Raw genomic sequence first — 27,597 nt, forward strand, 5'->3', positions numbered from 1 at the left:
TTCCAACTTCCCATAATGGACTCAACTAGTAATAACAAAACAATTTTATCAGGGAATGTTCTGCCCTGACACAAACTGTGTGGACATCTCAAATAATTCTGAGTTAAATAAAGGTGTCTATAAATTAAATTTATTCTTTCTTTGATGAGATTCAGCTGTGGCCACGACCAAGACCCAGTTCAACAAGCAAAGAGGTACAAGTGCACTCCTGGGTGGGTTTAGAACCACCTCCCTCTGACTCTGAGTGAGGCCCATGATGGAAGCAGGAAACTTCCAGCATTACCAACTATACATAAAATGAGCCAGAAGATATATCAGAAAAGCCAGAAGTTACATTTCTAGTAAGTGAAATGAGTTCTACCAAACAAGAAACAGATGGCATTTGGAAGCTGTAGGTTTCTTTTAGGAGCTTGTTCAGTGAGTGGGCAAATATACATCTCCCAAAAGCCCTTCTCTTAGTGGCAGAAGACATAAAATAAAAAGGACTTTTACAGAAGCAATTTTCCCAGGAATCTGTTATTCTACTGCTATGCAAAGTATCAAGGGCAAATGAAGACTGTCACATTACTCGAGTAATTAAGTAATATTTTAATACTTTAAAAAGCTTAAGTGGCAGATCATCAGAAATTCCCATAGCCCTTATTTTGACAAATTAGTTTAGGAGATTCACAGATTAATGGACTAAGATATATTTTAAGTGTCATAACTATATCCTCTAAGGTCATGCTGTCCTCCCTTACTATCAATCAGTTTTATCAACAACTTTCTCAGCAGAGCATAATAATTTGATTTTTTCCCTCCTCTTACTTTACAGCACATTTTGTTCATTTAAAAAAAAAAAAAGCTTGTGAAAAGAATTCTTTCTTGGAAGTCAGTTAGAAATTATTTGATACTTACCCACATGAGACTTATTTATAAAAAATGGTATGGACACCTAAGATACACTGGATGAAAACAGTCCATTTCTAGGGTCTGCAAACCACTATACCAAGTCCTTCCCCACATCTCTTCATTACCTCTATCCAAGTGGTTGATGGAAGCCACAGTAGCCAGTGAACTGCTAGAAAGGGAGAGGCAGCACAGAATTCCAGGACTGGACTCTGTGCTAATTCTGAGGGTGACCAAGTCTATATAAAAGTTTTTGAAGACTTTGCACAAATACTTTCAAGTAACATTTCAAAGCAAGCAAAGGGAAAAATTTCAGCTGCAAACAGAAAGCAGAGGAATACTGACTGTCTTTGAAAACACCACTGTTTTAAAGCTGAAGCCACAAGTGTATATTAGTATGTTAGTAAACGCCTCATTAATTATTTTTACAACTTTTAACAACGTAAAATATGTTTGAAAGAAATACTGTTCCCTACATTCCACACTCTCAGATTCTCCTTAAAAAGTGTTAGAAGTGCTGATGCAGCTCAAAGGCAGGGGAAGACAAAGAGTATGCAGATGGGAGTCCAGGAAGAGTGGCTGGCAGGTTTCTGAGTGTGCAGAAAGGAAAACAAAAAGTATCCCCTCTTTCTGTGAGACTGAATACACACACATTTTAACCCTACAACTATACACCTGTCTGGTTGTGCACTGAATCTCTTTACCTGACGCTGCTGTAGCTACTCTTCCATCAGTTACTGCTTTAGAAGAAAGATATGTAACCATCTGAATATCTTCCTTGTCTTTACTGGGATATTCATTACGGAAAGTGGATTCTGTGGATAATGGTGCTGTAACTTCCGAACTACGGCTTAAATCAAGAGGGAGACACGGTCCACGCTTCTCAAGTGACATATGAGCAACATCAGGTACTACACAAAAGAAAAAATGTCATATTAAAAAAGATCCACGGTCCAACAAACAACAGTCTGGATTGCAGCTTTACATAACATAGGAAGAGCAAACAGCTTTAGCTACAGCAAGTCAAAATACCCCATTAGATGAAAACCATGAAAGGTCTAGTTTTTATGATTCAATTTCTCTTGGGCAGTTCTTTATTAGATTAAGATACATTACCCTCCAACTTTGATGACTGTTGGTTTTGACCACTGATGGAGAACACTTTTCCATCAGTAACTGAAGAGGGAGAAGAAACTTTTTCTACAGAATCATCAGGCAAGGAGCAAGTGGCTAAACGCTGTGATCTTCTTCTCCGCTGGCTATGTTTGTAGGATCTAGGGGAATTCACTGGCTGTGATGGACCTAAAAAGAGATCTTTCAATGTTCATGAAGCAGAGAGATATACCATCATCTTACCGCAGTATTTGAGATCTAAGGATGGGGAGTGCTTTAAGTAGCTCTTATTTGCAAAGCTGGTAATCACAGCAAAGCTGGTAAAAGTAATTACAAAACTGTGACTACCAGGAGCAAAAGAAAGAGTTATGCTCAAGGCATGATTCTGGTTTCTGCTTACTATACAATATTAGGGCACCTACTTCCCCACTGATAAAGGTGGTTGTTTTAGGCAAACAGGGTATTTACAATAAGCAACCCTCCCCATATAACCCATGAGAGCAGGCTAATTAAAATGGAAGGGGGCAATAGGATTTAACAATAAACAGAACAAATGATTACAGTTAAAGATCTAGAAAGTCATGGATAGTGTTAACATATAACTTAGAAAAATAACTGAAAACAGTTGTTTAATTTTATATCCCACCTCCTCTCTTCTGCTAACCTGATATCAATACCCCAACTGTAACTCAAATGCACGCTGCCAATGCATGGCACGGTAAGAAGGCTCCAGAACTTTATATTCAACAAAATCAAAAAACAAAAGGAGGGTGGGAGGATTGATATAGGTTGATATAGGCCTGATTCATTAAAAACAAAAAACCCACACTCTGTTACACCTCTCCAATTTTACCCAGTTTCAGAAAATTTTGCCTTAGAAAAACATTTAAGTCACTATAACACTGTAAATCACTCTTTTCTCCTTTTTATAAGCAGTTATTAGAGTCAAAGATGCACGGATTTAAAAATAAAGACACAGCAAAACTAAATTACCATTATAGGTAGCAAAAACTTGGAAGCCAAACATTAAAAGACAAGATCTAACCTATTAATTTTTAAATTAGCTGATTTTAAAAAACACTACAGAAAAGTCTAACTTAATCCAAGACATAAACATGCTCCAGGAAAACTACTTACCATTGTTCTAGGGGTGGGGATGGAAGGCGTATTACAATATAGATGACTGCTAATACTTAGGTGGACAAAAATACGGTTTTTACCACTCTGTCCTGAACAAATGAAGACAGCTGAATTTGCACCCCTCCCTCTCCCACTCATTTAGAGTTATCTGTGAGTAAAGATTAGAAAGAAACTTATCTCATAAGAGAAAATATGAAGGTTAAGGGGAACACATGATGCAGGTTGAGTCTTCCATCCTCAATCACTATTCTAAAAGTGAAACAAAAATGTAGCTTCTGACTTACTGAAACCTGCATTTACTTTTAACCCTTGGTGTCATCACTTAATGTTCTTCAGGCAAAGAACCTGACACTAAGCAACACTAAAAACCTAATGTAATCTCAAAAAAAATTATAGAAATATTTTAATAATCACAAAAAAATAGCATATTCACACATGCAGCATAAAGCTTTCCCTGTTCTTCTGATAAATAGTACTTTGGTACTTGGCAAATCAGTCACATGTGTTAAGAAACTGAACACCTATGAGATTTCTCTGGGACAAAGAAACACAATTTTTTATATTTCTCCACCACAGATCTCGAAACCATCTTCTCTCTCACATCATATTTGGAGGAAATATCACATAAGGTGAAGAATGCCACAGCCAACAGGTACAGCACATCAGCCTGCTGAAGGTGAAATTTCTCAGAGAAGGAAAGGTCCACACCAAGGTGTATGTCTTTTCTTTTTAATGAATCAGGCCCTTTTCAGAAGGGAGGTTTGATTTTTCCTGTATCACTGTTAATACTAATGTGGAGATTTAAGCTGGAGGGAAAGCCAACCATTAAAAGCCACAACTCTATAAATATCAATATATTATTTAAATGTATTATTTCTGGTAGAGTAATTCAAATGCCTTATTAAGCAACTTGACTTTTAAAATACTGAGCTACCCCTAATTCTCCCACTTGGACCCTTTATTTAAAGCAGATTAACTTTTAAAAGCAATAGCCATTTACAACCAAAGAAAATTTCTGTATATCTCTTATAAGTAGTTACGGTATTTTTTTTAAAATGTCTGTGCTCACTAGTTTTATTTATCACAGAAGAAGGAAGCTGAGAGACCAGCGTCAAATCCTCGACTTGTATTAATTCTGGGGAAAGTGGTGATTTAGGGGGCTTTATACACCCAGAAGAATCTCCAGATTCTTGTTTGCATTTCTTGCTGCGAGCCTTTCCTGAAGACAAAGTTGAGGATAACAGTGCAGGTTTCTGAATGTTGGCAGAACTGCTAATATCAGCTTCATTTTTTTTCTGACTTTGTGGTTTAGGTGAAATCTCCTGAATAAATAATAAAAAATTGATACTTTTATTTCAGTTTCTTCGCTGTAGTTCTTGTATTCTATTTTGATCTTTTTAAAAGCAATTTTAGTATTCAAACACACATTAAAGCAACATTATTTTAAGAACAAATGAAAACTATTTAAAATGCATCACATTAAATTTTGCTTTTTTTAAAGGAGCACTATCAATTGTTTTCAGTATTCAGAAGGCTCAATTCTTACTATTTGAAATACCTGCAAAAAGCTCGAAAAAAAAGTATTTTTCCCTCTGTTCCCCATTTAAAATATTCACCAAAGTTTTTCATCTCCAATTGACCAGGACTGTCAAAACGCAGTCTCCATGTGCAACTTGGAGAACACTTTGTCACAGGCCAGAATGCACACACTGATGTACAATCACAGAACATCTGAGGTTGGTAGGGAGTCATAAGGATCTCTGAGTCCAGACACTCCTTGAACTCTGGCACTGCTGTGAACAAACAACCCTTCCTCAGGGGATTGCAGTTTTAAAAAAAAAAGTTGCCAAAATTTTTCCCTGCAAGGTCATTTCCCTCATCATAGCAAAAAAATAAAATAAAATAAAATAAATTAAGAAGTTCCTCAGGAAAACTATATTTAACGTGAAATTTGTATTTTTGAGAACCTGAAAAAGTTGATAATGCTCCTTTAAGTAATGTCAGTAAACAATGAAAGGTTTCCAAGTACTGAGCACACTCTCACACAACCCCTTTTCAGTGCTGGGAGTCTGGATTTCACCACATTATATGTTTGTGCAAACATGAAGAAATCACAACTTCTAGCACCACAGGGTTAAATAGATTGCTAACTGTTGGAGAAAAAATGAGCAGATAAAGAGTTAAAACAGTTTTTGAAGGAAACAAAGTCAATATATAAAGCAGCTTTTCAAATTCATCAATTTCCATCCTTCTTAACACATACTGAGTATTATTTTTAGACCGTTAGCATGCATTGACAGACATTGGCATTTTCAATTTTTAACTGGAAGGTCTTCCTACATTACTAAAACCGTGCGTGTGTTACAACTTGCCTAATAAGGGCAAACTACAATATCTGAACATAACTCCTTAAGCCTGTCCCCTTTCTTGTCTCAATTACATCACACAGCAAAGCACCATCTAATAAAACCATAACTAACAGAGCAGAAAGTTATTTCTAGAATGTGTGCACCAATTTATCCAAACTAAAAACATCTCATCTCTGGTGTTCTGAGGGTATTATTGAGTTTTGTTATAAACTGCAATTTTATTTTCCACTGGAACTTTCCATGTTCCAGTGGAGGAAAACGAAAAAAAAGGCAAAACAAAACCCCACAAGTGCACATTCTATGTCTGTAAAAGGGCACCCCTGAATGCTACATGAATTGCTCGCTGGAAGCATCCTGTAAAGGTCCGGTGCAAAACATCCCAGTCAGCAGACATCAGTGCTACCTTGAATAACTCAATTACACACATACTAAGTGCAGTTTATTCATTTAAATAAAATATTCCATGGACTGTAAAGGATACCTATGCTGGTTATGAGAGGTATTACCAGAAATTAATTAGAGTCGTAACTTGTAAATAAACAATTTTATTGTTCATCTTCACAGATGTGAAAGACATACTACAGCATCCATTACTTTCAAATTACAAAGTTATTTAAACAAGATTAAAAAAATTAAATTAAGATTTTGATAAGGTGCTTAACCTCTTAACAGGACAAATTAACATTAAAAACCTTAATGAATTAATGTTATCCATCTAATCAGATCTTGGTCAAAAGGAAATATAACATGACATACCCTAATACAATTAAATAAACTACTGTATCTGCAACTAATTGTCTGAGGTTTTGGGTTTAAGACAACTGTAAACTAAAAATATATAAACAAAAACTTCCATCAACAAAGTCAGTTTTCGGCTATTGGCCTGAATATTTCTACTACCATGTTCTGTATTACATTATTAAAAAAAGCCTACAAGATATTTTACCCATTCAATTTTATAGCAGTAGCAGACAAAACCTCTTAGGAATGTCAGCTTCACTACTGGAAAACTTTTGGGGAGGTTTATAACTCGGCCATTTTAATTTCAGTTCAGGCAGGAAGTTAGTGAAAAAAACTTTAAGCTCAACAATTTTCCTCCCCACAGTCAATCATTTAAATGTTTGTGAGGTTTCTGGTTTTAGTTAGTTAGAAAAGGCATAGGAGAATTTGGGATTTTAGATGCCTCTTTAAAGGAGCTTAACTAGTATTTTCAAAAAATGAGGTTTTTCAGACCATTAGCATGTAAACAATGACAGAGACATCTTTTTTTTCTTTTTTTTTTTATATCTGATCAATAAACAGGAACAGCCGAGTTACTAAGTCTAAGAAGTAACAAAAAGGTTATAGTAAATATGCACTGCAGTTTATACTGTTGCATACACAGTCTATGTAAACCACAAAGTCCCATTCACCGCAATGGGATTCTGCATGGCAAGATTTACATTGTAATGATTCTTCCAAAAAAAAAAAAAAAAACCAACATGCTGTAAGCCATTTCACAGTTTTTTGCACATTGAAAATATCACACACAGTAGCAAGAAAAATCATAGCATCTTTAATATGCAAAAAATTTGAGAAATGGAATGTCGTGTCAATACACTGTAAACCTTTATGCGAAATATCGGTCAATGCATCGGCACCGCGGCGGCTCCGCCGGCCCTTACAGTGACAGCATCCAAAACAGAGAGCCAGGTTCCACTGACAACACTTGCATCCAATGCAGCGTCAATGGGAAAACCAGAGCAATGCAATCATGTATCAGCTCTAAAGAACCAGTACAACCAAAATATCAAATCAAGTTTGGGGTGGGGACTGTTCGTAGAGTGTGCCGGGGTGGGGGGGGAGGGGGAATAAAGAATAGAAGTGCTTGTTAAAGAATTGCAGGCAGCAAGGCTGTTATGTTCAAGTGCTGCTGTTAAAGAGGAATGAAAATGCATACAAAAAAGTTGTATTAAAACTACATTAAGGCTCTGATTTAAATCACTGGAAAACAAAGATGTCCTGAATCAAGACTACTGTTCATCCTTAGCTTGCTTTACCGTGCTCAGGCATTCAGCCCTTTTTTATATGCAAGTTACTGCACAACTCGGAGTCCAGCAATGCCTGAACACGGTGGAATAAGCTAAAGATAAAATGGTAGCCTCCAGGTCCTGCCAATATGCAGGTTTAAAAAAAATCAGACCCTTAACATTATTTAAAAGTTTCTTTTTTGTATTTATTAAAATACACACCCTTGCAAAATGTATGGCTCATTGAGCAGTTCATAAAACACATACAAGCCTACAACACCAAATTCTTACAATATAAAAGAAACTTCTTTTAAAAGAAGTTCTATGTGATGGCAAAAACCCTGTTTCAAACACAAATTAAATTTGTGTAAGGGCCTTTTCCTAAGCCAGTCATGGTTCCAGCTATAAAACTGGACCTTGGGAAGCTGGTCTCCTCACATTTCTTGTGTTGAGACTTCATTTTATTTTGTTTTCTGTTAGTTTTCTAACACAAAAAGTCATTATTGAAATTCAAGTCAACACTATTTAGAGACAATTAAATTCCATACTTCTGGCTCTGCCAGAAATGTAAACGTAAGATAAATTTTCAGTTCCCTGTTATATCTGAAGGGGAAAATTTTTATGTTGTAGGTACTACATCTCCATGGCACACTCCAGTGGGAACTTTGCAAAAGAATCAAACTCTACCATTTCATACCTGCTCCAGGACTGGAGCTGTTTCTTTGTTGCCTTCCTTTTTTTCAGCACCATCCGCAACAACAGCTTTGGATGCCAATAAACCTTAGGAGAAAAGTTGCAGATAATTGCAGTTAGAAGCACCTTGCTACAAGAATTTGTAGAAAACAAAGCAAATATGAACTGCATATATCTACAACATGAGTCTTTCTGAAATAGCTCCATGCAAAGCTGAACACTTTAAATTAGAAGAAACAAAAAGTTTCAAAAGGACATTCCAATGGTGGAATCCTTACACAGGAGGTACACCTCTGGCATTTCCACTGACAAGATGAAAATAAAGTTATCAGTTGTAAAATAAAGCCTCACCATCCAGCTGGGCTTTAAAACAATCCGTATGATGCATAAGTAAATTTTCCAATCAGAATTATTTACAAAACTGTTCTCTCTCTCCCCTTTCCAGCGTTTAAGAAATCCGCATCAGAATTTGTATTGCTACTTCCTAACTGTGACACATGCAAACCTTTCTGAGACAGAATCAACAAGGGATTACATTTCCAAACAAATATTCTCAGCAGTGGAGCTCCCAAATTACCTCAATAACGGGACCATACTGGGAGCAAATATATACACTAGAATATGTCATTTCATTAAAACACTTATGCACAGTATCACTACTACAAAAAACCTGTAAAAGACAAGGCAATAAAAAAAAAAAGAAAGCTTTTTTCAGCAAAACATAGGGCAATAGCTCAGTTGTACCTCACACAATAACTTTAATTGCCTAAGTATGCAGAGAAAGACAAAGTTCTGTGCCATAAGACAAAGCAGAACTGATACAACCTGAAAATCTGAATAAAAACTCCTGTTATAATCTCTGAGAATGTCATTACTGGGGGTAAAGAATTGAAGTCCCCAAAAATAACCTGACAAATACAGAGGGAATTCCTTTGCATTCCACGAAAAATCAGATACACCAAAAATTAATTCAAGGTGCACAATGCCCAAAGAATTATAAATTAGTGAAGCCTGGGCTCTCCGGACCTATTCAGGACATAAAAATAAAACAAAAATATTTCAGCTCTCCACAATAAACACCTGGTGCTTTGTTTCATTTACTTCTTGTGTTAGATTAAGTTATGCTTCAGTTTAGGTTAACTGAAAAGAAGAAACTTACTTAGCCCTATCACATAAAACCAAATAAAATTATCATTTAAGATTTTAATTCTGCATTAGGCTACATAAAAGATTTAGGTTTCATGGCCTAGAATAAGTCTGAAATAGGACTGAAATTATCCTGTTGAAATTAAGTTGCAAAAACTGCAGTGTTATTTATCTTGACAATCACGCATCTATACCAAAAAGTGTAAAAGAATTCTCAAAATCAAGTGAAGTTGTTTTAAATACAAAACAACAAGCTACAGTCCATGAGGAAACTTTTGTGGTTCTGTAAACCACAGGTTCCCCAGAGAAGAGTGGTTGCCCCATCCCTGGAAGATTTCAAGACCAGGCTGGCGAGCTTTCTCAAAGCCTCATCCTAGTGGAAGGTGACCCTGCCCAAGGCAGCAGGGTTGGACTTAGGCGACTTTTAAGGTCCCTTCTAAACCAAACCATTCTGTCATTCTCAGATTCACTTACTTCTAGCTAAGATGCTCAGTGATCAGAAATTCAAGTCATTAAAGGAATCTAGATTCTGCCAGATCTGTCAATATACAACCCTTATTATTTCTTTCTTTTCTATCCATTTAAGTATTTTTCTAACCAACCATTCCTCCACAACTACCACAGCAGCACTACAGGTTCACCATCCTCTGTAAGTAACAGCATACCACAGATGCAGCCTTTAGAAAAACCCATTTTCTGCCTCCAGTATCTTCATTCCTGGAAGGTTCCTTCTTTGGTTCCAAGTTTAGTTAACAGATTTCTAATTTACCAACTTCATTTCTACTCCACTTTGCCCATACTATGTACATCCTCAGTTGAGTCCCAATTTAATTGCTGCCATGAGGAACAGTAGTATAAGATGTACAGACTAGTGATACATATTTAAAGAGCTCTGTTCATTTCTTTCCAATAGCATTTAGTGGCAGAAGATACCAAAACCAGCTGGAAAACCTGTAGATTTAGAAATCATATTTACCTGTGTTTGTGGATTTTTATTTTCTAAGGAGCTTTATGAGAATAATAGCTGTAAGACAGGTTCATATGGACTGAGATGAATAATCAGAAACCATGATTTTGCAGCCTTTGACTTTACTATAACTTTAAAAAATGTGTGTCTCTCTCCACAAAGGCACACTCTGCTAGCAGAGAATGTGCTACCTTTTAGTGAAAGTGAATTAATCCTTTAAATACAAGATGAAACACAGTTTGTGTGTTTCTGAATGACGTACTGTGAACTCTTCTCAGCAACAATTTTGTGACAAAACATTTACTAACATATTACTAAATATTACTAAATTTACAACATATTACTGAACATATTAACTAAGCTGTTTCTCCACAGCTAACCATAGCTTTAATTTACAGTGGTAGGATGTAACCCATGACTTTGTTAAGAAGTTGTGCAAAGCCCAAATTCATCCATTAATGGAGAAAACTGTGCAGCTGGAGTTAACACATACTCAAGAAATTCACTAATTCAGGATGACTACTGTCCTAAAAATCTAAAAAGACCAAGTACAGTCTGAAACCATTCTCTGAATGTACGAACAAGGCAGATTTTACCAGTTCTAGATTCCTTTACAATTCCCAACAAGTAAAAGACTGCAGTGACTGTCTCCCTCAAAAGTGTGTTTTTATGCAATCTGCTTCAATGCCTTCTATATAAACGTGTATATTTCACTACATGAAAAGGAACAAAGTCAACAACAAAAAAAATATTTTACCAGTGATCTTGTTTAGACGAGCTCTCTTTGCCTGAAATGAGTTGCCTAGATTACTTTTCCTCTTGTGTGATAACGTGCTCTCTGCCTGCACAAAGGCCATCTTTGGAACATCCACTACAGGAAATCCTACTTCTAAACACAAGAGAAACCTCATTAACTCACATTTCGTAAATACATAACAACACCCATAATACTTAAATATTTCAGAACTGTAGTAAAGAAAATTTAAAAGTCTATTAAAAATTAAAATGACACATTCTGAAGACCTAGTATTACCCACTGAAGCATTAAATGCATATTACCTCAAAACTCGTAACTTTTAGTCAATATTCTGAGAAATCAGCATTAAAGATCATAAAAATGAACAAATTCTTATCAAATTAGAAATAGTTTCAAACATCCACGAACATGGATGTATCTTGCATATTGGAATATTCTTTTTCTTAGAACAAGATCAAGGATTATCTCACAGGTAACGGCAAATGCAGGAATATGAACTGAAGTGTACAATAAAATTATTGAAAAAAACAAAAAATAAAGCTAGTCAGAAGTTTTGCACAAAGAGTGCCGACAGAACTAGATTTATCTGATAAGAATAGTTTCTTTTTGATTAGCATTACATATCATAAAGTTATGGTAATAGCAAATGAGACATCTTCCTCTAGAAATATTAGTTATTACTCAATTGCAAAATTAACAACAGGAATTCTAATTCAACACTACAGGAAAACGGACTTTGTCTTTTATAGAATGTGTTTTTACCAAATGTGTCACTAGATGTAGGCTCCTCTTCTTTTTTTTGGACATCCTGCATGATTGTAGAGGTTGAGGTTTCTTCCTTTTTTGAAGGGACTTTTAGCCACTTTCTGTCCTCTTTATCTTTATTGCTGTTTGCGCTGGTTCTGGGTTTACTTCCTGCTTTGTTCTTGGCTGCTGCTGCTGCAGCAGCTTTGACCAAAGCTATCCAATCCTCCAAAAAGGAAAAAATGGTAAGTAAGTATTAAAAAGTGCCTGAGACTCAAACAGAATATACTCTTAAAACCCAGTGAAACTTCATTTAGAAATGTTCAAGAGGAGTTCACTTTATTTCTCTGGTTACTACTCAAAGACTGGTAAAACGAGTTTCCCAAACGGCCGTAATAAACTTGAAGTACTATCAGAACGCCACAGGAATAAAAACAACACCAAAACTTAAAAAACCCCACTGTGTACAGAATTATGACTGCACACATTCCCCGTTACCTACTTTTTGTGTCATTGCTTTACAAACCCAGGAGCTCCCAAACCCAGAACACTCACGTTTTCCTTACCCTTCTGGCTCTGAAACACACAATTCCATAGCTGCTGAACTATTATGCAAAGCTACAACCATCTCAAAGCCTGCTCCAGCTGCATAATTGGGCAGAGTTCTTCCTGAGTTAAATTGATAAAGCAGGGATAACTCCTAACTACACCTGTGTTTCTGGAGTAACTACAGATAGCACTCTTGCACTCTTTTCGTATTACATATTACAGGCTTCATCCAGTAAATTCAGTAAATTGCTCTAGAATATAATTTCACAATCCCTACTTACGGCAATAAAAATGACATTTTTGATAATGGCTTATTTTGACCATACAGAAACAACAGAACTTAGATCCCAAATTTTTGGCATCTAGACCAAGCCAAGCCACCCTATATCAACGGGGAGAATTAAATACTTCCAAGGCTGAGACTGGCTGCTTCCACTAGTTTGGAGCAATCAGACTCCTGCCTTAAGTTTCCTGATTGCAAAAACTGTAACTTGATCCTTTTGATTGAAGTATTTTTTTTTTAATTCCCTATAACATCAACATACTGATTTTTTTCATGGAGAAGTTATATGTGATATAAAAGGCAATAGCAATCAATCATCCACCAGGCAGAATTAAGCATCTGAGTGTTCTGAATGATAATTCATTCACTAAATGGTAATCTGGCTACACAAGTACTACCACACACAAAAAAAGTATGAAAAAGACTATTTTTTGTCTAGTTACATGAGTGCTTTACAAATAGTAATTCTCCCCACATCCCCAGCTGTAAACAGACTCTGTTTTATTCTGGAGTATTTCCTTGTTGTTATGTCACCATGAGATACCTTAAGTAGCTTGATTTTACAAATCTTGTTTCAATGTACCTTTTCCCACTTGTTACATATTGTAAGTCTTGCAAGTTTCTGTTCTACTGAGAGTTTCTTTGCCTTTGCTGATGTATGAGAAAAAGCATAGCACAAATACAGAGCACTACTTCTTGTATCATGCTTTTCCTTTTCCACAGCTCAACACTTATTTTAAATAACTGCTTTACATGGGTTACACTTCTACTTTGCATCAAGCTACGTACTTAGAAACACCAACAGTTTTGATTCCTCTAAGACAAAGTGTTTCATGTCCACACTGTCAGCGCAGTTGCACACACCCAGACTAGCCAGCAGCAAAGTTTGGAAGCACTTTGGCAATGTTCACACAACAGGCAACTACCGAGGCAGTTCGGTGACGTGCCAGCACCAACGAGCGTGTCTAAGTGCCAGCTGCAGTCAATCAAAAGCACAACACATACCTCTTTTTTGGCCAGCCAAAACGAGCACACACATTAGCTCCAGTCCATCCAGAGCCTTGCCCATCCAGCAGGACAAAAAAAATGGATTGAGCTGTTTATGGTGGCGAGGAATTAGGAGACCTGAGAGGAGAAGTCTTACACTGTACCATGGCCAAGGGATGAAGAGGATCAGTAACATGGCTGGAGCTTGGATCTTTTGATAAAAGTGGGAAGGAAAAGAAGTGCAGCCGGCGTCAAAATAGCTTCTGAAGGGCATTCTAATTTTCAGTCAAGCTAAGCACCCTGAAATCAAAAGCTTTCAGAAGATACCAAGCTTCAAGGACCATGCTGAACCAAGTATCCTGTTCTACTGGCAGCTGTTTTGGTGCAGCATGAAGGGGTTTTTGTTTGTACTTCTTTATTTCATTGTTTGGATACTGTTCTTAAAACATGGGGCTTACAAAGGGTAGCAGGACACATAACAGTGAAGCAAACAAAGGTTAAGCATTCAGAAGCCAGAGCAGAGGCACATTAATTATGGTAACAGTTATACTTTTCTTCTAGATTAACATGTAAATTTAAACTCAGGGAAGAGAACCTTGAGCAGTCACGGGGGACAAGATAATCTCAAGTGGTCCCTTCTAACCTAAACAATTTTGTGATTCTGACTTGGTCCATTTTTATTCTGGTTCTGGAGTAAACATATAGGCACTAAAGTGAGACAGGTAATTCCTGCTTTTTAACCTTGAACTCCTGCTCACTGACTGCTCAGCAGCACAGCTTCTGATGTGCAACAATTATTTAGCATCTAAGATACTGATGCAATTATATTTCTTTTGAAGAACACCGGAACTCCTCCAAAAAGATCCATTTATGTGTTTTTCAGAATATTTTAGAGAAATTAACAAAAAAATTTGCAAGTAACAGGGGAAGCCAAAAGCACAATAAAGTATGAAATTTGTCTCAGTGTAATAGTAAGATATCTACCCTGACAACCATAATAGCAGTACACTAAGTACCATACATATCACAGAAACTAGTTACAAATCTTTTATAGCAGGACATCTTCCCAGATCATTCAGTATACAGAAAGCCAAGGACCTACATATGAACACATTACCAATTAATAAAATCATAAACTTCCTAAGAGAAGTTTTCCCTATTTTTCCCTGATGTCCTGACATCATCTCTCTATTGGCTGTAGTTGTGTAACTCTGCACCAGCTACTCTGCACCATCCAGCCTGATCTCCCACTTCCCACAGTATCTCACTCTAGTGAGTTTCTCGTTTATGTATATAACTTAAAAAAAAAAAAAAAGAAAATCAAAAACATGCACTTCCTCCTTTTTTATTCTTACTAAAATTCATCTTTCAAGTAAGCTAAGAAAATTGACAGTAGAAAAGTAATGGGACACTATAGTTAGAAAACAAAACATTATCAGTGCTGAGGAAAACTGTCATTATGCTAATTAGATTCACTAAATCAAAACACAGGAAACTGCACGATCAAGAAACACATTAGTAGAAATTACCCAACAGCCTTAAACCGCAATTGGCTGAAAGAACTGTATTTTAAAATATTCCTCTGTGTGACCTTAATCCTCCAACGTTGGAAGGTAAAATGAGAATAATTTCTAAAATCCAACACTTGCATCAACAGCAGAATTCATACACACATTGATCTCCCTTCATCTGCCTAAAACCACCACCTTTTTGCTTCTCTACAGTACTAAAGATTCAGTTGTTTTTCCTCTCTTGGTACATCATAACTCCCACACATTCATCCATACACATACATAAAATATCAATCTATTGACTGGCTGATTCCACATCAAGCCTGGATTCCTTAACCTCACCTTTCAATTCTAAACAGTCTGCCCCACCTACATCTTGGCTCACATTGTCTCCTGTCACATCTTCTTTTTTCCTCTGGCCCATTGGCAAATCCATGTTTTTTCCTCAGCTTCCTCTTCCTGTGTGCCAAGTCCCCTCCCTCTCCTTCAAATCCCTCCTCAAAACTCACTTCTTTTGGTTCGATTTCCGTCACTAATCTCAGCTCCGGCGCTATCTGCTCCCTCTCGCGCGCCTGATTACATCGAAGATAAAACAAAAAACATGAAACAGAAAAAGTAAGTTATCCAAACACTTCATATGTGCTCTCACAAGGGCAGTCTCAATATTCCCTTTTTTCCTCTCTGTACTCTGTAAGCCACACGTATCTGTGTGATTTCTATTAATGTGCTCTTATCTGCACAGCAACTGAACCTCGAGTCTCATTGCACTGAGACACACAAATATTTCCCGCTCTTTAAAAATGTTGCCTTTCCACCCTCACAGCTGAGCCTTATTAAAACACACTTCCAGTGCAACTCAAAAACAGTTTGAGTGTTATAGTGTTTACAATCTCTTCCTTCAAGTCACACTAAGCTCAAATCAAAGTATTAACTAACCTGTATCTCTCTCCATGTAATTAAAGTTCTGCAAGCTTAGCACACACCTTCCAAAAAGATCTTACATTTGTTAGATTTGCTGATGCACTAGAACTGGAAGGATCTTAAGCTTACACTCATCTCTTGAAAAGTATTTTTTATTTTGGAAACAGGCAAAAACCAAGTTACAGGTTTAAATTAAGCATGAAGCATTGGATCTGACAAGTCTACTATTTTTCAAATCAATTTATTTTCTTGGCATTTTTGTAAGCTTTACATAAATTTTAGTAAGTGTTTTCTTATAAATAATGCAAAACAGCAAAAACTTCCATTTGCATTTTAGGCTTAGATAAAGCTCAGTTTCAGATAACCAAATCTTAGATCATGTTTTCATTCTGAAATAACACAAAAATATTTAGAAAAAACAAGCATTTTACCATAGCATGATATAGGAGAAATGTTGTAGGAAAAATTGTCTTTGAAACCTAAATATCTTCACGCTTATTTCTACTTTTGCAAAATTAAATGCTACAACTAATGTCATTTAGCATTATAGGAAGCAAAATTGGTGGTGTTCTTGCTTCAAGACAATTTCAAAATTCTAAATCCATCTTAGAAAGTATAAATTTGTCCCCCTCATTCTTTCTCAAGATTTTATTAAAGCAGCCTATATTCAGCCCCTGAAATGCATGAGTGGCACCATAACTCTCAACTACTGAGAAAAATTAGAAATAATAGATGAGCTGGACTGCCACCAAGCATATGTAGATAACACAATGGTTGTGGAGAAATGGATTTACTGTTTCTTTTTAAAGTTGAAAATGCTTGTGGCCTAAGATAGTGACTCAAGATTAGACACAACATCACTCCCTAGAAAAGCACAGGACAGAGTCAGGGACTTCTTTATACTGTCACAAAAGAGTTATGTCATTTCAGTCACAACCACATTACCAAAGTTTTGCCTTTTAGAAAATGAAATGAAACTCTGTAGTTTCCTAACTTACTGCCCTACTGAGAGTATTCTTTGAAATACTACACACTGGTTCAACAGAGTTACTGTAAGACTGCAGCAAGAAACCAGGGTTAGTGTGACTACAGATTTCAGTTTAGTCTCCTTCAGGAAACAATTTATTGTAAACATGAGCCTAGTGACTAAATCAGGTCCTCTACTGCACAGTTTCCCTCAACTTCTATTCAGCATCTTGTCTTTAACAGTAACTGGACATTATAAAAGACAAGAAACACTTATCTGTCCAAATGCCCAAAAGTTCTGATACAAGGGAGAAAACCTCCAGTCACATTAATAAGAACACGTGGGCAAAAAAGATATCACAGCAGTAACCAAAGAGATGGGGTAGAGGGTGGGGAATAAATAAAATTAAACAAAAAAATGAGCAGTACAGACTGCTGACAAGCTAAAGCTTTCTCCTGAGGGACACCAGAGGAAAAAGTCACTGGATGCCCCTGGTTTAGTCAACTCTGCAAGACAAGGCTCTGGGAACAGATTAGTTGGCAATGGAGTGTCCAGCAGCCAGGCATTTCAGGGAGAGGCAAGGCCACTGGAGCAGCACACTCTGAGGCATCATCCATAAACTGGTGAAGCAAGGCAGTGCAGGACCTGGAATAAAGACTGTAACCTAAAAACCAGTTGTGCTACATGATACTTTTACTATCTCAAGATACTAAAAAAACCAAGAAAACAAACCAACAAAAAAACAAACAACTACATAAAAACCTAACACAGCATTACCTAAAGTATCCTTACCTGCCCTTTTGCATCCTCTGGCATAGATTTGATATGCATCCTTTTAAGACATCGAATGACACCATCATAGAACTGTACTGTGAATGTTCCTAGAAAATGATTGATGCAATCACTATGAGTAGTTAAGAAGCAAACACATCTTGTTACTACGAAAGCTTTAGCAAAATGTTTTCTATGTTGTATGAACGGAGTAAAAAGGCTTTATGGACAGTTGGGATCCAGAATTTTAAGGAAAAAAAAAATTACAGTCTTAATAAAACCCTGCTTTCATATTGTTGCTCTTTGTCCAGTTGAACAATGCCAAGCATGTTTAAGCTATTGAGTCACTTTTGCTCATAATTCATTGAAAGAATTATGTCATATTTAAGATGCCACACTAGGGAAACAATTCAACTTACAACCAAATCCTCATTTGTTTTAACTACAGTAAAAACTTCCACTTATGTGCACTAGAAATATCACCACCGTGAAGTATTTCATCTAAGGCGTTCCTTTATTTCCCCATTTCTGTTGTTTTTCTTCAATAAACAGAACTAAAACCATCACGAAAATTTAAATATATCATTAACCCAAATCAACAATAGTATGGAATATTCCTAAGACTGTGCACTGGATCTTCTGATCACTGATTAAAAACACTAAGTATTTTGTTTTCTAGGAGAAATTCCAATTTTCTAATTTCATACAGATAAAATACAAACTTAATACTAAATTTGATAAAAACATTTTCACTTATGAGGCAGTGAGGAAAACTTTATAGGCATATTCCTTTCTTAAGCAAACTAAATCTACAGCATAACATATGCAAACAGACCTTACCTATGGACCATACATGCATACATACCTTCTTTATTAATGGCTTCAATCTTTGCAGGGTAATATCGACAGTCTGTCCAACGAGCTAGGACTTCTTCTCCAGGTTTAAAATCCTATTTTATACAAATTTATTCATTATTATTTAAATAATTTAGATTTTTTTTTTCCCCTAAAATGAATTAAACATTATGTACTAGAGAGATTTAATGTAGGAAAACAAGTACGACAGTTAGCAAAAGTCTGAGATAAAATAAATGTGCCACTTACAACAAATTCTTCATCGTCTTTCAGGCCCTCTTTCCTTAATGCTGGTCGCTCCAGAGGTCGCAACCTATTGCTGTCCCAGTAAATCCACTCATCGTAGCGATGACTCCAGCGTTCAAAATGGACCAACATCTTCCCCTCTTCATAATCTATCTTCTCAATACGAGATGGGTACCTCGAATGATAAACATGAACTGGTAAAGCTCAAAGGTTTGTTACTTGTTTTAGATGCAAAAGTGCTTACACGACCATTCAGAAAGTTGTAACACACCTTGTACAGACAACTCTCCAAGTCTGAAAAAACATTGTTACTAAATTGGTAAGATTTAGTTCAAGGGCTGATATACATCAGTGAAAATGGGAACGAGGCAGAATTCAACTCCTTCTGCCCTCCACGAAAGTATTGAAACCGATTCAAAAGTGTAAAGAATCTCAAGAAAAAAAGTTAATTAGATATTTAATTTTTTAATGAGAGTTTATACTAGGGATGAGCTAAAGTTAACAAAGCATGTATTGAAAAGGAAGACCTCAGCCAAGGACAGCTGCCTTTAACTTTCGCAACCTGTTTTTCTAACCAAGTGCTACTGTGGAGTAATAGTAAGAGAGTAGAGTTTGAGTGACCAATTCCCAGCCCTGCTGCAAATTCCATCATCTAGAAAAGCAACTGTACAGGAACCCTGTCAACATCATCAATTTTGAATGCCTTCTCTCCAAAATACTGACTGCACTGTTAAAGGAGTCTCTAACACTGTGTTCTGATTAAAATGTAAGTTTTCAAGAAGTACTGGCTTTCCTTATTTCCCAGTGACTAGAACTGGGCATTAGAACAAAAGGTGCCAATCTCAATTTGCTCCTTCCTTTCTCCAGTCCTACTTCTTAACTGCAGGGATGTACACAGCTTCCCAACGGTTAAATATTTCAGGAGCTGCTGATTACGAAAAACTGATTTTCTAGGTTACTACTTCAGCCACATTTCACCCTCACATCAGAATTCACAGACAGCACAAGCTCTTGTTGCGTTTCTCTCATCCATATATTTCAGAAACGCAAAATATTTTCATAGCCATTCCTTAAGTTCCCAACTTCTCCCCCACAAAGTCTTAGTCTAAAACTGGAGACTCTCATTTGCCACGCAACTAACTAAATCTTTTCCAAGACACTTCATGGGTCTTCTTCCAGAGAAAACAACAAGATCAATCCCTCTTTCCCCTCTCAAGCAGACAGACAACACCACTCTAACAAGAATGGTGAAGCTGATGATCTACTGCATCAAAGCAGGAAGTAAAATTCACAGACCAAACCTGAATCGCAGCAGCAGCATTCTGGTTTAACTTTGAACAACCATATGCTGCTACATTTAGGAATTTTTATAATAAAATTCTTTACTATTTTTTCTCATCTTCCCAAGTGTTCCAGTTTCAGACGTTTTACAACTACACACCAAGTCTCAGAATAAGCAGGAAGAGAAGCAAAGCAGAGCAAAAAGTAAAGTTACTGTTCCTAGAGCAAACCTGTGAGTAACAATGCTACTAAAGGATGACACAGAAAGCATTTATCAGAGGGAAGGAAGCAGAAAAGCAAGAGGACAGGAAGTCAACTTTGTAGCCAACAAAAAGGAGAGTTTATGCTGCAGCAGCAAAATGGAAGCCAAGAATGATACTTTCTCAGCACCCTTAGAAATTTTAGGCTTATCAGATGCCAGACACCTAGTGATGCCAAACTATGGTTATTGTATGAAAGTTATGGTTATTGTATCAGCTGTATCAGTATCTCCTTTTCCTACACATCTCCAGTGCAAACACTTTGTTCCTGTTATGGTGTTTCCCTACAGCAGTTCCCTTGTTACGGCTGGGAGTTTTCCCTGATCAGCAGCAGCCAAGCCACCATTCCAAGCACTGTGTGAGAAGACAACAGGAGGGACAAACCAGGAAATTACAGTACAATGTCCTGGAAAGAGAAAATCGAATAAGAGGGGGAATTAAAATACACAGCAGACTTTAGAGACAAATATTTAAAAATTAAGATAGTTTAAAATGAAAATTCAGCAAGCCAAGAATAAAGAAATTAATACATAGAGAAAATAAAAAGAGCAAAGTTAGCAGGAGTTAATAAAAGAAGATACAAAAAATATTAAGTCTCATTAGAGATCACTCTAGAGAGGAAATGCAGCCACAAGGTACTTATCAGTTAATTTCCCTTTCAAAAAGCATTTCTGCAATCAAAATCTTTTATAATTTATGTTTCTCCAATGTATCTTAACAGAGCAGTTGCAAGATGAATAGACAAAACCTGCATTCAACTTCAGTCCCTGGAGATGGAACCACCCAAGCCATGTGTGATTGGTTATTAGGCAACCCAAACACAACTTTGTATGGATTTAGCAACAAGCTATTACCCTCAATATCTACTAAAATTAGGCACACAATGTGCCACAAATATGTATAAACAGTAATATTTCACAATACTGATCCCACAGTGGAAAAGTGCAGAACATACATATTGTAGAATTTCCTACTGCAAATTTTACACTGCACAGAAATATCTTTCTGGTGTTTTTGTACTTTTACAGAAAATCATCAATTTCATAAATTAAAAAGATTAATATGAATACGTTTACATCTCATACACATCGCAAAGTTACAAAGTTACATCTGAAGAAGTGCTACAAAGTGGGATACAAACATCATTCTTTACAGTACCAAACCATAGGGATGTCCAAGGCAAAAACAACCTTCCAGTCAGGTTAAATCCCCTAGCAAGTACTGCACACTAAGTAATCAGAATGAAACTAATACACAAACAGATTTGCCAACATTGGTACAAACCAAGAAAACCAAACAGACCAGCCCACTGAAATTCAACAATCAAAGTGTTCTTTCTGTGCGAAGAAACAATAACCTGAAAATTTGGGGGGTGTTTTTTTAACAAGATGCTGGAAAGACTATCTACTAATCAAAACGAAGTTTCATCCAAATTTAAGCGGTGTTTGTTCTCGTTTTTAAAGAGAGAACAGGAGAGATGGTATCTACCCAGTTCGCACATTGCATGCTCTTCATTGGCAGGTTCCAATCTTGGCGATTCCAACCTATTACAGTTATGTAATTCTTTGGAAAGCTTCAGAATTTAAAATGGCTTACAAAACTTACACTATAAAGCACTGGTCAGACAACGATAGTTCTAACGTTTATACAAGATAGTTCTTGTTAGATAGTTAGATAGTTCTAACATTTATACAAGAAAAAATCATTGAAAACTTCCCATTTTCATTTCTTGACATGGTAAAAAAACCCCAACCAACCAAACAAACAACAAACAAAAAACAAACAAAAAACAAACAAAACAAAAAACCAGACTATTTTATCCAGTGCACTCAACACCCAGTAACAGCTACACAGAGAGCTTTTTTTCATTTTTACATCATCGTCTTCCCTTTAACCCAGCAAAAGTGATCAAAAAGTGGTGAATTGCCCTGTGAAATGGGACAACAGGCATTTCAAACCGTAAAAAAGGATGCAAGAACTTTAGTAAATTTGCCCAAGTTTGCACCTACAAAGTCTACAGATACAGTTCCTGCCTTCGCCATACTGATATAAAAACTGTTTCCTTCTACCTCAAAAGGATAAAACCTAAGTACCCTCTGTTCTGACTTCTCACAAATAGTGTTCTGGTATCTACAAAATCTGCAAACACATATTTCTAGGTCTGTAGCTTATATATATATATATATTGTATTCAGTCAATATAAAGCAGAGTCTTCACCATCCTTTCAAATACCTGTCAGGTTACCCAGTCAGCTGAAATCTAAAGCAAAGACTGTACCAAGTAAGATTTCCCAAAGATTTACAGGGAAAAAGCTTCTTCTGTACTAGGGGGGGAAAAAAAAAATCCATCCAGATAATCAAATATTTTAGTGCTCTGTTTCCATTTCAGAACAACAAGGGCCATGTACCTGTACTTCTCTCACTACCTCAGAGTTTACATCAAGCAAATTAATAAAGAACTATGGTCTCAGAAATGCAACAGGATTGTTTTCTTCAAAGCAGTATCTGCAGCTTATGGGACAACCAGTAGATACTGGAGCCCCAAAAGGCACACAAAGACAGAAAAAAGCATGAGATGCACCTTTAAATACATCAGCTTTGCAGGGCCACTGTCCTATTTGTGGGAGCTGACAGTTTAAGAACTGTCTTACACAGGACATGCACTTGCAGGTATGTGCAGCCTTCCTGCTGTTCCATTTTTTTCCTCAGTGAGAGGAGGGGGGGTGTGCACATGTATCAGTTTTTGTATGAAATCACAGATAATTCAAGTCAAAAGGGACCTCAGAAAGCCTCTAGACCAACCTCCCTCTCCAAGCAGGGTCAGTTATGGGATCAGGTCAGGTTTTCCTGGGTTTTATCCATCTCAGGTTTGGAAAACATCCAATATTGGAAACTCCAGAAACTCTTCGGGCAACCTGATCCGCTGTTTGACTATCCCATGGGAAAAGAGATTCTCCTTGAACCCACTCTAAATCTCTCAATTCAATTTTTGCCTGTTGTCTTTTGTCCTCTAACTAACTGTACAGCTTGGCCAAGCAAATCTTCTTGATTACAGCCTTGCAGGTATTATAAGGCTGACATGGAACTCCTGAAGTCTTCTCCAAGATAAATAAGTCCAGTTTCCTCACTCTCTCTTCACAGGTCGTACAGTCCAAGCCTCTGATCATCTCATATACTTAGTAATTTTCTATTTCATAATTCTCAATCCCATCCCATTTACTATCTGTTGACAGATAACATCACTGATTTTGATTAGAGCTGCATTTCATAGTTTGCTTTAGTGAATTTAAATGTAACAAGTGGTACAAATTCATTATGTAAGACAATGCCCTGCAACAACACAACTGCTGCACTTGATAAAGCTTGAATTGCAGCTACCTACACAATAAAGCAAAAATAAACACACTCACTGACAGCCTGTCTTTGCTGACCAGTTTGACCAGGCTTTCTTCTGCTCTGTCATGGTACATGACAAATGATACCAGTGACCCAAACACTCTCTGCAAAAACTTCATTCATTTAAAACTATGGGCCTTTTAAGCAATAAACAGTCACAGCACACAATGGCCTCTCCAAAGTTTACAGATCGTAAACAGAACACCAGATTCCATGAGATGAATTTCAGCAACTACTACAGAGCTGAAAATTTCAGACCTGCAAAAGTGCCTCAGAAAGCAAAAGCATACAAACATTTATTTTTTCCTCACATCCTCTAGAAGCCTTTCTAGATTAACATTTTAACTGGTCATGAACAGTGGATCTTTAAATGACAGTAAGCTTTCAGAAAAATGGAGGAAAAAAATAAAACCCTTTCAAAGGCTATTTTTCAGCAAGTGTTCTCAATTTGTCACTTGCAGAAAGACTGAGCTAAGCAATATCACTGCTCTTCAATTTAGCTTTTGTTAAAAAATATAAAGAGATTTCATGTAAGTTCAGCAACTTTATTTTCTTTGAAGTCTGTATTTATGCATGCAAATCAAGGGAATGCATACAGATTATATATAGAAAGAATTTAAAAAACATCCACCACCCCCTTATGCAACAGAAAGCTAAGAAAAAAAAAATCACATGGAGTATTATTGCAACCCGTGTCACCCTAATAATAACACAACAGGAGACTTTCTGTCACAAGCTGTTTGGTTCTGCATGTGAATATTAGTTCACTTGAAACAGAGCTCTGCTTTCAGTCTTGTTGCAACTGCAAAATTTCCATTATTAAATTTCTCCTCCTGTACACGGCACCACAAAAGTTTACATGCATATAAAACTTGCCCTGTTCTACCTGGTGGTACAGATGATGAATCAATTCCTAGAAAGTTCAGGATAAATTCTATTCTTCCTGAAAACACTCAGCAACTCAGCTGCAGAGGTTGTGACGTGGCCCATGCCTGACAACTCAAACCTAGACAAGACCTCCAGAGCTGACATGCAACCCTCCCCTGTGGAAATGCTGGGCATATCTGAAACAAGCTATACACTGGGTATTCAGTGATTTTTTTTTTATACAATTAAGCTGAAGCTACTTTTACACATTAATTTTTGTTACCTAGTTATATTAACCAATTATTTCTGCCACAGAAGATGTTATAGAAAGTTGTATTAAAATTATTTTTTTTGGCACTATTTGGATGGTTTCATCATGCTGGCATTCAGTTATAGAATTAGTATGTTGAAAATCCACTCTACAGCAACAGGTAAGAACAAGAACTGTTCTGTAAATCACTTCTTTCAGAGACCATTGATTAAAACAAACAATTTTGCTATAATTAAAATCAAAGCTCTTACAGATAAAAGGTTTGACTCAACTTTTTATGCAGAGCATGGAACTTCTGGAGCAAACATGTCAATAATACACAGACTTGTCTCTCACATCACTTGGAGTTAAAGGATCAGATATTTACAGGAGCATGCTGAGCTCTCCAGGAATGCAGCAGAAAAGCAGGCACACACCTCTACACTTCCTAGCCTTCATAAACCAGAGAGTAGAGGAGAAAAAATTTCTGGGTGGCAGCATCAATTTCTTCTGTCATCTGCTTTAACAAAACCAGGGATTTTTCAAACAGAACTAGCATGGTCAGCACACACTATCAAATTAGTCCACTTGCTTTAATAAAATTTTGACTAACCATTTATTTTATTAGAACAGCCCCTTTCACAACACACAAATGCTGTGCAGCGTGGTCCTTGTGCCCACAAGTTTGATTTTATAGCCTTTGAACTCACAACATGCCTGGGTGGTTGCAGAGCCCTTCATTCTTCCAGCTGTTTGATGCAAACACAACTGTACTGGCCTATCCCATGCACAGCAATTAAGGATGCCTTCTTCTTTTTTTTGATCAGTTTTGTGAACTTATGAAGTGTGATAACTAAACTAACTAACTAAGCTAACACTGTCACATCGACCACCTCAGCCACGACACTGCATTCCACACTACCCCAGAAATGCTCCTTGCTCACTACAGCTGCACAAGCAACCAAAAGCAAACAAACAAAAACCCACAGAAAAGTTTAGTTTGATTTCTGAAGAGGGAGTACTTTCCTAAAAGAGAACAGTGTTAACGGACTTTGGTGGAAACTCATGAAGTTCACATGTGAAACAGTCAATTAATAGGTGCACTAAGTCATATAATCAGATATCAAAGCACACAACGTACACAAAATAATTATGCTCTCATCAAATGTACAATGTTTTCCATACCATTTCTGCAAATAGTCCAGTGCTTCCAAACGAGCACCAATCTCAAATGTGATTCCAGGACGATTTGGAGGCTTTTTACTCATCTTGATATTTTCTTTTTCACCACCTTTGAAGGAAGAAAAAAGTTGCATTAAAACACATAATGTTGCCTAAAACGTGTCACTGACAGCAATATGTTCTAGAGAGTGGAAAAAGATGTGAAATTTCAATCTTGACTTTTCATTTAATTGCTAAGCTTGTAGAAATATAGTCAAGGCCCAAAGAAAGCACGGAAAAAACGTTCCTACGTACTTTTATTCCGATTTCTTTCCCTTAAAAAAAAAAATCAAACTGTCATCAACCTTAAGTCAAAAATAATAGGAAAAAAAATCTGATGGTCATCTCTGGAACTGTACTACACTGTAATTCCTTCATGTCCTTTTGGTGCAACATTTTAATTTACTTATAGTGAACACGCGTGCTCTCCTCAAGTGCAGAAAACATAAACACCAAGAAAAACTCACCTTACCAAGAATAGATAAACATGGCCTAAAGGACAAGCAAAATGAAAATTAAAAAAAAAAAAAAAAAAAAAAAAAAAAGCCATCTGCAGCCTTTCCGTGCGCTCTGGAGTCGCACTCACAGCACTGAGCAAGTTTCAGTCACAACTGGCTTTTAATTTTATTACGGATGTCAGTAACTGCTAACAAAAAATAAATAAAAATCACCGCTCCGAGCAAGCACCGCCGCTGCCGCGGTGACTTTCCGCCGTGCCCCCTGTGCCCCCCGAGCCCGGAGCCGGGCAGGGGTGCGGGGATGCGGGGCCGGAGCCGCGGCGGGAGCGGCAGCGGGACCCCCGTTCCGTGACGGGGCTGCACCGCCAGAGCCGGGAGCGCGGACACGGCGAGGGCCCCGCACTCCGGCCCCGGCCCCGCGGGGGCTCCGCGCTCGGCGCTCCCGGGGGAGGCCCCGCCGGACCCCCCGGCCGCGGGCGGGGCCCGGCGCGGGCAGAGCCGCGGGCGCCGCCCCGCCAAGGCCCGGGCGCGGTGCGGGGCGAGCCGGAGCCGCACGGCCCGCGCTCCCCCGGCCTCTCCCGCCGCGCTCCGCCCTTACCGCCCGCTCCGCTCGCCCGGCGGCTCCCGCGGGGTGTCCGGCCCGGCCCGGCCGCCCCTCAGCGCCCCATCCTGCCCGCGCCCCGCGCGCGTCACCGCCGCGCGACGCGCCCCGCCCCCGGCACGTGACTCCGCGGGGGCGGGACCGGCGAGACAAAGAGCGGCGGCGGCGGCGCTGAGGGAGAGCGGGATGGGCTGGGACACCGGGACAGGGACACCGGACACAGGGATACTGGGATAGGGATACTGGGATAGGGATACTGCCAGGGACACCGGGATGGGGACACTGGGACAGGGACACTGCCAGAGCACCAGGATGGGGACACCGGGACAGGGACGCTGCCAGGGACA

At 37.8% G+C, this 27,597-nt stretch overlaps 1 protein-coding gene across 9 annotated transcripts in view; it reads right to left on the reverse strand.

Annotated features, from left to right (window-relative positions):
* The window catches only part of PHF20L1 (PHD finger protein 20 like 1), a 53,879-nt gene extending 26,536 nt beyond the window's left edge, over positions 1–27,343 (reverse strand). For 4 of the 9 annotated variants that reach the window (XM_050306609.1, XM_050306601.1, XM_050306576.1 and 1 more), the window contains exons 1-12: positions 27,248–27,343; positions 26,156–26,261; positions 18,920–19,091; positions 18,681–18,765; positions 17,837–17,925; positions 15,666–15,728; positions 11,845–12,052; positions 11,083–11,214; positions 8,217–8,299; positions 4,211–4,463; positions 2,005–2,190; positions 1,593–1,799 (exon numbers count right to left, since the gene is read on the reverse strand). In XM_050306609.1, the coding sequence (XP_050162566.1) occupies positions 1,593–1,799; positions 2,005–2,190; positions 4,211–4,463; positions 8,217–8,299; positions 11,083–11,214; positions 11,845–12,052; positions 15,666–15,728; positions 17,837–17,925; positions 18,681–18,765; positions 18,920–19,091; positions 26,156–26,238 (1,561 nt within the window). In that variant the 5' untranslated portion in view covers positions 26,239–26,261; positions 27,248–27,343. Of the gene's footprint in view, positions 1–1,592; positions 1,800–2,004; positions 2,191–4,210; positions 4,464–6,039; positions 8,300–11,082; positions 11,215–11,844; positions 12,053–15,665; positions 15,729–17,836; positions 17,926–18,680; positions 18,766–18,919; positions 19,092–26,155; positions 26,262–27,247 lie in introns of those variants that run through there. The other 5 variants (XM_050306617.1, XM_050306580.1, XM_050306570.1 and 2 more) reach the window with 4 other exon arrangements.
* Positions 27,344–27,597: the final 254 nt, after the last annotated feature.

This window comes from Myiozetetes cayanensis, unplaced genomic scaffold, assembly GCF_022539395.1.
Source record: "Myiozetetes cayanensis isolate MyiCay16 unplaced genomic scaffold, myiCay2020 scf1, whole genome shotgun sequence".
In the NCBI taxonomy this organism is placed as follows: domain Eukaryota; kingdom Metazoa; phylum Chordata; class Aves; order Passeriformes; family Tyrannidae; genus Myiozetetes; species Myiozetetes cayanensis.